Source organism: Lontra canadensis, unplaced genomic scaffold (assembly GCF_010015895.1).
Source record: "Lontra canadensis isolate GAN:19392208 unplaced genomic scaffold, GSC_riverotter_1.0 scaffold26, whole genome shotgun sequence".
Lineage (NCBI taxonomy): Eukaryota > Metazoa > Chordata > Mammalia > Carnivora > Mustelidae > Lontra > Lontra canadensis.
In genome coordinates this window covers 1,175,374-1,188,357 of record NW_022631020.1, presented here as the reverse complement: position 1 = coordinate 1,188,357, position 12,984 = coordinate 1,175,374, and the positions used below count along the sequence as shown (strand labels likewise).

The following is a 12,984-nucleotide window of genomic DNA, read 5'->3' as shown; positions in this document are numbered from 1 at the left end:
CCCAAACACATTTTCCCACATACTTAAATATTCCGCAAGAACATCATTTTTAATGCCTGCATGGTAACATGTCCTATTAGAGATTATTTATTTATTTGGTGTTATTGTAAAAATTTTTCACCGTCAGAAATGCTAATCACAGCATTTTTATTTCACCTAAATCTTTGTGTGCATCAATGTACAATTTCCCAAAGTTCCATGACTGGATGAAGAGTATGTGTAGGAGTGGGGTTTTTTAAGGCTTCAGATAATTATTACCTAGTTAGTCTCCAGAAATATACCAATTCATCTCTCCACCAATAGCGTTAAGACACTGCAGGTTTCCCTGCCAAGCTGGGGTATTACGGTACGAATACACAGATACCTACAGTCCTATCCTGGTGCAAATTTAGTGGGTGGAATTGGTATTTGATTTTTCCGCCTTGCATTTGTAGTGTGGTTTGCTCCTGAATTTGAACAATTTCCCTGCTAGCCATTGTTACCTTTTTTTTCTTCTGTCACTTACCTGTTAATTCTTTGCATCATTTGAGAGTGTTGTGTTTTTCATATTTACTTGTAAGAACCTCTTTACGTTAAGCACAGTAACTGTGTCTTCAGTAGAACCCTTTCCACATGACCACCAGTTCAGAAGGAGTTCAGAGAAAAGCAGCGTGTGAAATCAGATAATATGGTTAAATGATGCTTTATCCTTAAGGGCAATTGGCTGCTCTCTCTTAATTTTGCCTCCTGTCCTGCCTGTGTGTGAAAAGAGTCTGGACTTTGAAGCTGGACAGGCTTGGTTTCAGTCCTTACTCTGCCTGTCTGGACAAATAATGGGTTCCTACAAGTCTCCGTTCCTCTTCTAGGCAACCTGAATCCTTCTGGCCTTGTTTTGAGAGGTCAGAAGCTTCTGGATAGTGCCTGGTGCAGATAGATATATTCCCTTCCTATTCCTTCCCTTCCTGTATGCCTCAAAGATGTGTCTGTAAATGCGTACAACACGTGGGTATTTGTTTCATTAAGGAGCATGTGTTTTCACTCCCCCTGTAGCCAGATGTGCAGTGGGGCCTCGGGGTTTGCTGAAGAACTAGCTGTGGGAGAAGAGTGCAAAAGAGAGGCAAAAAAGTCTTAGTTCACTCTTGGCATCTGGGAGAGGTTTTTAACTTCGAAGCTCAGGGATGATATCAGCAAATTTGGATCTATACTATGCAAGTGGTAGGTGATGGGAGATACACCATCCTGCAGAAAACAGGAACAGACGGCCTCAAATACTCAAAAATATGGTGATTTTAAACAGCTCCAAGTCAAGTCTCAAAATACTTGTGCTCTTCCATTGAGAATTTGTCTCAATCTGTTTTTTCTTTCGTAGGTGTGGCTGGATCTCTTAAAACCTATTGTCAAGCAGATTAGAAGTAAGTATCTCCCCTGTGTTTAACAGTGATGTTAAGTGTGAAGCCAGACTGTTTCCTTTTCTAGACACCACTGGCCCTGGTGGCACAGATTCTTGGTGGTGGTGGTAGTTTTATTTTAACCCCTTGATTTCCTGTCCTCATCCACTAAACCAACTGCAATTAAAATGTCACTTCTGCGATTATAATATTTAACAATTTGGTCATCAAAACCTTGCTTGGAAAATCCAATCTCAATTCATAGCTAACGCATATTGTTCATCCCAGGCTAATTGAGCTTGCCTTGGTCAAGGCCCATGTTTGTTACTGTCACTTTTGAAGGGGAAGGTGGAGCCCCATATTCCAAAGAGTGGGGTCAGGTTTTCTGTCCTGCCTCTCCAAAGCCTGGGAAATCAGAATGCGAGTGTTGTGTGGAAAAAACGAGGTGCCCAAAAGTGTCTGGGTGGTGGGATGAGCGGGAGGATTCTGAAAGGCAAGCAGAACTGAAGGGAGTCTGGCTTGCTTTACATCGTGTGCTGGAGAAGATTAGGAGGAGTAAGGAAAGAAGGCATGCTTTCTCTCTCCCTTCTTGTTGAGACTCAGACCAGGACAGCCCCTCCACTCTCTGCCCCCTACTCTTGGTTTTGAGGTCAAGTTCAGAGTCTAAATGCTCCCTCCCTGCTTCCCCAGCCTGGGCAGAAGTCCCAGGATGGAAACAGAATCGTATTCCATTAGTGGAACAGGAAGCACCAGGACACCTCGCTGCGATCATTTCAATGTCTGACTAAGAAACCCCACTGGGCCACTTCTAACAATTTATGTGGGTGTAATAACCAGGCGCGCAGCGTCTGTAGGGCCCTTATGCGTTTAAAATTGATGTTGATCTTCTGTCATTTAAATTAAGCAATTATTGATGCTGAAAATGAAACCTCCATTGTTTGTTTAATGTTTATGGGTTTATGGGGTGGCTAGCCAGAACCTGAGCATGGAGGGCAGGAGGTGGCGGGGGGGTGGGGGGAGCACGTTGCTGAGAAGCCCCAGACCTGGTGGGTGGAGGTAGCGAAGCATCCAGAATGTTGACTTGTGTGCCTGTAGTAACTCCTGGGAAATGCTCAGTGTGGAATGGCGTCTTTTAGCATGTTGCCAAATGCAGACCAGAGATACCCTCTGTTGCCCTTGGGTCCACCCTGAGCGGGGCTTCTCCTCCGATCCCCGTGGGCTGTGACTAGTTGTGTGTGAGACAGAGCTGTCCTTCTGCATTGAGGGACAGCATCTTCCTCGCTTCAGGCTGTAGAAGGATCTGGTAGCCTCACGGAATTCGCCGCAGACAGGAGACAGGCTGGCCTTCCTCTCTTCCCCATTTGGCCACGTTACTTTATGATCCAGCCTCGACAGGCGAGGGTTTTTGTTCATTGTTAGCGTGGTCGGGGACAAGGGACCCAGTGTCCCTGGGCTTCAGTATTTCTGTGCCTCGTTTTTCTCCTAATTTTGTGTCTCTTGTCCACATCTTCATCTTCCGTCGCTTTTGGGGTTTTTTTCCTCAACTTAAATGGGTGATCACAGATGATGATACAACATTATTTTTTGTGACAGCGAAAGGTAGAGCAAAGAGACATTTTCTGCTTTTGCACAACTGCTGTTAAAATTTGGATTTCATTATATTTCCTTATATTTCATAGACCGTAAACTCGTGGCTATCATTCCAAAGGGCAGAACCTGTAAGGCTGCTCTGGTCTATAAGCTCATATAAGCTTATATATATCTGATAGATATGAAATTTGATACATATATCAGAACAAGCTCTGACTCAGGTTATAAATTATTATAATTAACTTGATGTTTTGTTTTAATTCTGAAGAGTTAGCCATCTCCTTGATCCTCTCCCTGTCCCCCCATCCCAGGTCTGCTTCCCGATTTTGCCTGAACTCATCTGCACGATGGTTTAGAGAGGCTTTGGCTGACGGCTGGGGGCTGGGCCATGCCTTGTTTGTCTTCTCTCCAGAGCTCAGGGGAGCACCTGGCCCTTAGGTGCTCATACATATTTGATGAGCACATCAGCAGCTCTACCCGGTGGAGAGCTTAAAATCCTAAATCCTATAACCGACTGACATTTTCATTTTTCCCTCAAGTTACCCGAAGCCCTCCATTTGTACTAAAAGAGCCAATTAGATAAATTTTTGAAGGCAAATGCCTGTTTTTACAATCTGAGTACAGTTTAAGTCTTCAGAGGAAAAGGTTAATACCTGAACCAAACAGTCTGGTCAAAGCGTTATTTTAGAACAGGCAGCTGTGTCTCTGCGACATGGGAGTGGGAATTAGTACCTCAGCTACCGCTTCAGTGACCCGGATGTGAGCAGATGTGCTCTTGGCAGCTTGGAATGAGATTCGTTATTTGGTGTCTGATATACCCTCTGAAATCTTTTTCCTTAATTGCACTTGAAACAAATCAATAAATGCTTTCCTGCTTTTTCTCCCCGTCTTTTAGGGCCAAAGCATGTTGTTGTCAAGTTTGTGGTGAAATTCTTTCCACCTGACCACACACAACTCCAAGAAGAACTCACAAGGTTAGTGGTTTGGAAACTGGGTATTTATTGCCACGGGGTGCCGAGGAGAAGAGAAGGTCTGTGTTCTCCGCCGTCTGATGACACGTGTCCACAGCACTTCCCTGACCGGCGTCTGCACTGTCCTTCACCGTGTAACCCTTTGCTCCCAGCTCTGCCTACAAACAGGGCAAGAGAGAAAGCACCACGTTTTCCTCAAAACCTGGTTTCTTGAAAACTAAGCCATGAAGGGAACCGGGCTTGTGACCTCTTCCAGTCCTAGTTTCCTTCTTCTATGTGTCACATCACAGGACAGTTTGGGGAAGCCAGACTCTGGGAAACCAAGATGTTAGCTCAGTGTCTTTCAGTTGCTGCCGTGGGTGGGTGGGCACGAGCCAATGCTCGGTTTCTTTGAAAGTTGGCCAAGTGGGAGAAGCGTGAGCACGGAGTCAGGCCTGCCCTTGGTCCCTGTGTGACTGGCCAGCTTTCGTGCTCCCTTTGTCCCTCTGCTCATTGCCCTGTTCAGTGCGACTCTGCTGGCACCTGGCCAGGGTTGTCTTGAGGAGAAGCAGGATTATGCATGAGGCAGCTGGAGCCCGTAGGGAGGACACGCATGATCACATCATCGCCACCATTGTTTAACTTGCAGAAGAGACAGGGTATATGCTAGGGGAGAGCAGAGCCTGGTGGGAATGCCTGAAGACAAAGTGTCACCCTTTCAAGAGTGCCCGGATGAGTGACCTACTAGTCTGACCAGGCAGATTCTTCCCACACATGGCTTTCAAGCTGTTGCTCATTAGGCTAAGCCTGTCCCTTCCTTGTCCTCCTCTTGGTATGGAGCACAACGTCTTGGGTTGTTGACCGTCATTTAGCAAACGAATGAAGGCATTCCGTCAACAGTGCTTAGGGAGTGGACGCTGTACGCGTTGTTCTAGGCTCTGGGAATATGGTGGCGAAAAGGCAAGCCTGACTCCCATAGGAGCAGACAAAATGATTAAACGAACAAGAACAAATATCAGATAATGGTAAGATCTCTGTAGCTAACTGAGGAAGGGTGATCGGATGGACAGTTACGACCGGGCGACAGCTTCAGATGGGTCAGTCTGAGGAAGTGGTACGTGTCTGAGCACGTGATAAGAATCCTTCAGTCCTTCTTGGAGGAAGAGCCTTCCAGGTAGAAGGAACGGCTGGTGGTGGTCGAGGCACCAGCAAGCTCCGGATGTTCAAATACAGTGGACCCTTGAGCAGGAGTTTGAGCTGCGCACATCCACTTACGTGCAGATGGCACACACGTGCACGCGTGTGTGTGGGAGAGTGTGATAAATACAGCACGGGACTACATGCACTTTCTCTTCACAAATGGATTTTCTTCATATTTCTTGTCTGTAGCTTACTTTTTTTTTTTTTAAATAAGAATACAATGTGTGATACATATGACTTACAAAATATGTGTTAGTCAGCTGTGTTTCTGACTGGTAAGCCTTCCAGTCAACAGTCGTTGAGTTTTGGGGAAGTCAAAAGTTAAATGCAGATTTGGGGCTGCACCTGGGGTCGGCACCCCTAATCGCGCTGTTGCTCAAGGGCCAGCTGTACCCTAGAGAAGGCTGGCGTGGCAGGCACAGACAGGGCGACGTGCAGTGAGGCAGGACAGAGGCTGGATGGATGGTAGGGTTGAACGTCTAGCTGCTGTGCGGGTGTCGCAAGATGGTGACAGCTGGGAATTCCGTGAGGAAGCCGTTGCTCTCCGTGCCACAGTGGTGGTCCCAGAGGAGGTGGCAGGAGTGGAAACGGGAAAGTGTGGTTGCATTTGGGCTCTGTGCTGGAGATGGGGTCCATCCATCCTGGTGAGGGGCCGGTGGCAGCAGAGACTGAGGGAGGGGAGGAATGCTTACACTTTTGACTTATGCTTAGACTTTGACTTAGACTTTGACTTAAGAAAGGAGTAGAGGGAAGCAGGGGATCGCGGAGGGGTGGAAAGTCAGGGATTGGGTTCTGCCGGCTTTTGTTTGAGAGGCCCGCCAGACGCCATGCTGCCATGTCAGGTGCAGGAACGTGGACTTCCAGGAACAGGTGAAGGCCGTGGCTCTTCCCATGGCTCTGCATTTTCTGAGTGAGTTGCTACTAAGTTGCTACCTCCACTGATAATCCTCAGATGGATGAAGCTGTTAATTGGCCAGGAATTACGGGAGCCCTCAGCCTTCTGGGAGGTATGCGTGGTTTTCTAGAACAGCTCCCATGGAGGAGAGGCAGCTGGACTGCCACGCGTGGAGGCACAAGATGGGCCAACGACAGTAGAGGCTTCCGGTGCCGTCATTGCTGGGGCTGCTGGGTCTCTGCATCTGGGCTGGGTTTCCTCTGGTTGGAACATGCATTGCTCGGAGCTCAGAATATCGACCTCAATCTGAAGGCAAGTCCAACTGTCACAGGGCAGTGTGCCTTTACCTCCTGTTTGTCACTGCACCTGTGTCCTCCTTGGGAAGTTGGTGGCATGAATCCTTGTTTTTCCCCCTCCCCTTCTACTTTGCTTTGAGTTTTCTGCACCTTTTCAGTGTTTGTGAATCATTGTCTCTAGAGGTTTGTAGTTTCCTCCCATGGTGGTTTTTGCTAGAAAATTCCATGCAGCTTGGGGCCTCTTAGCCAAGTGTGCCTGGTATGTGGCCAACCGCTGTGTCCAATCTGATAAATTCCTCAGGTGACACAGGCTCAGCCGAATGGGGCAGCTTTGGGGTTTTCTTGTCTTTGCTTTCCGGCTCCCAGTGTTAATAACCACATTTAAAACATCTTTTCCATAGACTCCTTTCGGTGCAAGGGTGAAGATAATCGATAGGAAATTTAGGAGCTCTCCCTCGCTTTGGACTTTGTTGAAAGGTGCAGCGGGAAGGGGACCTTCCTGATCCAATATGTTGCCTCCCTCATTCTCAAGTTCCTGTGTAAGCAGAAGTTTAATGATGGGCCTCTTGAGGTCCCCGGCACTTTTCTGCAGCAGAGAGGGAGTGAGGGAGGACTTAGGGGAAGCTCTGTGTGGATAGCACTTTAGCCGAGGGATGTGGGGATGAGAGGGCGACAAGAGGCAGGTCCGCGGTTTAGCAGACTCTGAGTGACTCTAGCTCTACAGTTAATTCTCGGGGCCTCCGGAATAGGTTTCAGCTTCCCGTGTCTGTAGACAGAAGATTAAATTGCACTTTGCTGTTAACCGAGGGGCTGAATTCCTTTCTATTTATTGAACCACACTTTCCGTGGCGCTGTGTCCTGTTGCCACCAGGGCCGTGGCCTCTAGAAGGAGAAAAGCAGGTGTGGGTTTGAAACCGTGGGGGGGGAGCGGTCTTTGGGGTAGAGGTTACCAGGTTTCCTTACCACGGAGCTCCAAGACCGTCTCGATGAGCCCACATGCCTCTCGGCACACTTTGCTAGGGCGTCCTGTCTCCGTCCCGATCCGGTTTCCTCTTGGCTGTGCTCTTCTTAGAGGTGGTGAGATCCGTCCAAACTTGCTGCCCTTCAAGGCCTGCTCAGGTGTCTCCTGAGACCGGCAGAGAAGTTGTAAATTACTTTCCGCTGAATAAGGAAAGGACAGTGAAGACCTCCCGAACGAAATAAGTTAAGATAGACGTGTTTAAAGTAGGGCCTCTGGTTGGTGTGAGTTGCCACACTTACTGTCCCCAGATGTCCTCCTGATGAGTCCCGGCCACCGTCATTCCCTTCTCCAGACGCCCAGGCTGCTGCCGAAGCTCTGTTCTGAGCGCTTTGCGTGTCCATCATTGACTGGTCTCGTTTTATTTTGTGCCTTTTGAGCTAACGCAGCCTTTAGCTCCTGTGAATTTGATGGCGGTTCCTTAATTTATAGTACGAAAGGCGTTGGTGAATCCCCGAAGTGAGCCCTGACTGACAGCGGTCACGAAGTCAACCGTCAGGGCCCAGGAAGACCGTTCTCATGTTCCAAGGGCCTCAGAACAGGGAGACTGAACACGACTAGAGTAGGGAGTGACAGGTTCTTCCTACAGCCCCCAGAATGCCTGACGTGTGAGCTTCCAGAAGCCAGCGCTGCCTGGGAGCCCGCAGGAGACGTCACCAAAGGTCCCCAACGCCTGTTGGACTCTGACCATTCATCTGTCCCTGAACATTTCTCTGCAGATTCCAGACCTCATGTTTGAACTGGGAGATGGTCAGCTACTCAGAACGGAATGCTCTTAGGCCCTCGACTTGTTTAAAAATTTAACCAGAGAGAGAATTAAAGCTTGCAGGTCTGAGAAGTGTTAGGTTCAAAATAGCATATCCCCTGCCTAATCCAGAAAGCCAGATTGTGCTGCCTCTTGTCTTGTGTGGGGTCTTTTATAGTCTCTGCTTTTCTTCCCTTTAACTTCCCAGAGACCAGGAACATGAGAGCAAGAATAAATGTCGGGGGGGACTGCGTAAAGGTCAACTATTACCCCCTGGCAGATCGGGAGGTGTTTTTCGACTTGGATTTTGTGGGGGAGCTGGTTCCAAAAATGCCTCTGTAGTTGTTTTTAGATCTTAGAAATGGAATTTCCTAAGCAACATAAAGGGGATTCATTTTTCTTTTCTCTCTCTCTCTCTCTTTCTTTATTTAAAATTTTACTAAGTAAGCTGTACCCCCAACATGGGACTTGAAGTCATGACCCTGACATCAAGAGTCACATGCTCCACTGCCTGAGCCAGCCAGGCACCTCTAGTTTTTCATGTATAAGGGAAAAATCGCTAACATTTATTGAATGTGTTTGTTCTAGCCATGAGCTTTCCATGTGTTACTTCAATTATTTCTTATGGCAACCTTTATGGTTGATCTTATTAAAAGCCCCCCTTTTTTTAAAATTAAAAATAACCTGTCATTATTACAAAAATCACAGGTGTACAGTGTAGAAAGTTAGAACATGCAGATAAGCAAGAATAAGAAGGTAAAATACCGTATTCCGGTGGCCCAGAGGTGAGCATTAGGTAGTACATTAGTGTGATATCCTTTCTGATTTTTCCATATGTACTTTTTATCTCACCTACTACCATGGCCATGCTAAGATTTTCCCATCTGTCCCGTAAATGTCATTTTTGTCTGCTCATCTGAAGAGATTCACTGTAGGACCAGAGTTGCACTTGGTTATGTCCTTTGGACCTCATTTAATCCAGCAGAGTCTCTCCTTTTTTTCTTTTTTTTCTTCCCCCTTCGTGTTACCACCTTGTTGAAGAAACTGGACCCGGTACATGGTAGAATGCCGCACCTCCTGAATTCGTCAGATGTCATCCTCGTGGTGCCATTTAGCTTTTTCCTCTATCCTCTGCTTTTCCAGAAAACTGAAAGGTCGTTCGATAGGCTTGATGGATACTGGTTGAACATTTGGGGCCAGAATTCATCAGAAGTGATGCTGTGTGTTTCCAGTTTCATTAACAGTGCCAAGATTCATCATTGAATTAGGGTGGGGGTATTCTGATCTCGCCACTGTGAAGTGAAGTCATGCTACTTTGTCTCCAGGCAAACATTCAATCTCCTGGATGGTTTTAACGCGGATTAACAGCCCTTGCCAGAGTCTGTAATGTCTTAGAGATTGTGGAAGGAGGATTCTTGTGGTAATTAGTCGGCATACTTCCAGAAGGAACTTTGCCTCCTCTACTTGGATTTTCCAAATATCCTGAAATGCCGCTCTTGTTGGAGACGCAGAGTCCATGCTCCATTTTTTGCCTCAGGTTACCAAGAATTGCTTTCATAGTCTCCTCCAATGGTGATGCATTTAGAAAATTTAGGAGCTCTCCCTCACTTCGGACTTGGTCGCAAGGTGCGGCGGGAAGGGGACCTTCCTGATCCCATACGTTGCCTCCCTCATTCTCAAATTCCTGTGTTTTTCCTGCTTTCTCTTTGAATACTGAAATGGACTCAGGAATTTTTATCGAATCCATGTGTTTTGATTCACTTTAATTATTCTTATTGATAATCAAGTTGCCACAGCATTGGCAGGTGGACACCCCTTCAAGATGTTTCTTTGCCCCCCCCCCCTTTATTAAAGATTTATTTAAGAGAAAGGGGAGAAAAAGAGGATCTCAAGCAGACTCCCCACTGAGTGCAGAGCCTAGCCTGGCACTTGATCTCACAACCCTCTGATCATGACCTGAGCTGAAACCAAGAGTCGGACACTCAACCAACCGAGCCACCCAGGGGCCCCTCTTTTGCCTTTTTAATACAACCCATTTATATTTCCAAGCCGCCTTGCTTTCTGGCTTCACTAGATACTCCAGACTCATACCTACCCCATACCTAGAATCTGTCATTTCTCCATGGACCTTCCTCTGTGACCTTCCAGTAACTGCAGACTGCCAGAATCCAACTGCCAAGATTTGTTACTGAGGTAGCACCTCTAGGCAAAACTAGCAAATATCTTCCTAAAAATATGTAGGTGTTCCTGTTGATTTTTTTTTTCAAATCAGTTTTTACACTGCACTATTTTTACGTAATATCTTTGATCTATAAATACCTCTTTTCTCTTCCACCAAAAATGTTTTCTTGCTTTATTCTGCAATATAAAAATAACTGTAAAATGAATTTTTATAGATTGGTAACCGAGGCTTTTAGGAGAATCTAAGTGATTATTACACTACACACACACACACACACACACACACACACACACACACACCACTCATGTTTTTCCAAGTCAGTTGGCAGAGGAGCTCTCTCTATCCTTGATAATGACCTACTGTTATTATCTGATCCTTAAAGTTATTTTTCATACATTTGATCTGTGAGGAAAAAAACGTAAACTTTTGTTACACCCTGCAAAAACTATTTAGAGAGTGGCGTAAGGTAGTCTTAGGTTTTTAAATGGAGAGGTAGAGCCAAAGAATAAAATGTATTCGTCCTCACGTGAGAAGGTGCTAGCATGTCTCCTGGTCCTTCTAGTGATGGATAAGTGTTGACATTGCCGTCATTAGCCCCGGGTTTCATGCTGGATGACACAGGCTCTCTTTTCCTTGCTCTGTTTACCTCTCTCCAGCTCCTCCCCATGTGCACCTGAGCCTGACTTTGACACCGAACCCCCCTCCGGCCCCCCGTGCGTGCCATCAGCCAGAAAGTGTGTGTGACGCCGGGCGTGTGTGTTTGTGTCCACAGGTACTTGTTCGCTCTGCAGGTGAAGCAGGACCTGGCTCAGGGCAGGCTGACCTGTAATGACACCAGCGCGGCTCTCCTCATCTCACACATCGTACAGTGTAAGTGGCATCCGTTTCCTCCAGAGGTCCTGTTGGAGCCCACCGCGATACGATGGATGGGGGGAAGTAATCACAGCGCCCGAACACAGTAATGATGCCTTTGTGTTATTTTGCTGCGAGCCCGAGTTCCGGTGGGTTGAGGACCACACTCCTCAAGCTTTATGGGCATACCCACCACGCCCAGCATTGGCCTGTGAATTCTGTGTTTGGTATCTGTCTACTCTTTTCTTCCTTTTTTTTTTTTTTTTTAATTTATTTGACAGAGAGGCAGTGAGGGAACACAGCAGGGGTAGTGGAAGGAGGGAGAAGCAGGCTTCCTGCTGAGCAGGGAGCGCGATAGGAACTCGATCCCAGGACCCCCAGATCATGACCTGAGCCGAAGGCAGTCAATTAATGACTGAGCCACCTAGGCTCCCCCCTTTCTTTTTTTTTTTTTTTTTTTTTAGATTTAGTTTTTTATTTGAGCTAGAACAAGACAGTGGAGGGGGCAGGGAAAAGTGAGAGAGAGAATCTCAAGCAGACTCCATTCTGAGTGTAGAGCTTGATCTCAGGACCCTGAGATTGTGACCTGAGCCGACACCAAGAGTTGCACGCTCAGCTGACTGCCCGCCAGGCACCCCCTTTTTTTTTTTTTTTAAGGACTAGTATGCAGTTGACTTGGAGGAGAAGCTTGGACAGATGGCATCCAAGTAAACTAAACTTGATCTATCCTGTTCTTGGACTTAATATCCATTATCGAATATGGCCCATTAGCTTTAAGACCTAAAACTGTCAATGATGGCGCATCTTGTATTCCATTCTCTGGAGTTCAGTAAACCCCAAGACACATGAAGCTGGGCTGAACCCTGGTGATGCTTGAAACTGGGTATTTTTACCTTCTTAATCTAGGCAGAGGATAAATTAGACTGTGCTCACTGTAAGGCTTATTGACAACCCAGCTGGGCATTTTTTTCCCCTCTTAGCTAAGGCAGAAGTTACTTGAAATGGAATATAGATGTTGTGCTTCGGGAAGGTAGATATATATATATATGCATGAGGATGAAGGAAATTGTGCTGTCATCTCATTTTAAAATTTCCGTAGTTTCCAGAGTAGTCCCTTAAAATCAGCCCATTCGGATATCTGCCCAGGTAATAAGATTCCCAAAGGTTTGGAACAAGTGTCACTCCTAGTGGTTCATAAACACGCCTAAAAGGAGGTATTTCTAGAGCCCGTCCTTATCTTCTCATTCTTTCTATGTGGGCCTTATTGAAGATCTCCCAGACTCAGGAAGGAATGCTACTGATGTGTCCCCCGCAGCAGGAAGGGCTTGAGAATGATCAGTTCTTCCCCTGGTGTAGCTGGAGCCAGATAAGTTGGCCCTGTTTTGTGCAGAGCAAATATTCTCAGTGAGTGCGATTTATAGGAACATATCGGCCGCATCCTGCCTGGTTACTGGAGGGGCGTTGGCTAGAGTGGGACAAGCTACTTCACATGACAGAATGACCGGTAGATTTCACTAGCTTTTACTCAGAAACACCAGGGTTCTGGTCATTAGGCTACTTTTTATTAAACTTATTACACAGACCATAGGATTCAAAGAAAAAAACGAGGCTGTCCCAGAGGTATTAGATTGGTATAAACTGAGCTGCACTAGTGATGTTAAGGTACAATCATTCTTTCAAAGGTCTGTCCTGTAGCTTTCCAGACCATGGCCATTTGGGGACAATATAGAGGTAACGTGAGAAAAATGTGCCTCCTCTTTGTAGATGAAAAATTCGTAAGAATCTGCAGTCTGACCAGTCATTTCTGACGCTAGGACTACAAGAAACTTAATACACTTTGTTTTGTTTTACCAAATGAGATCACGTGTGTATAGCTATTTACCATTGGC

General features: G+C 46.5%; 1 protein-coding gene across 4 annotated transcripts in view; it reads left to right on the top strand.

The window, feature by feature from the left end:
* The window catches only part of FARP1 (FERM, ARH/RhoGEF and pleckstrin domain protein 1), a 271,268-nt gene that overhangs the window by 192,364 nt on the left and 65,920 nt on the right, over positions 1-12,984 (top strand). For all 4 annotated transcript variants that reach the window (XM_032864124.1, XM_032864126.1, XM_032864127.1 and 1 more), the window contains exons 4-6: positions 1,349-1,391; positions 3,853-3,931; positions 11,016-11,113. In XM_032864124.1, the coding sequence (XP_032720015.1) occupies positions 1,349-1,391; positions 3,853-3,931; positions 11,016-11,113 (220 nt within the window). The remainder of the gene's footprint in view (positions 1-1,348; positions 1,392-3,852; positions 3,932-11,015; positions 11,114-12,984) is intronic.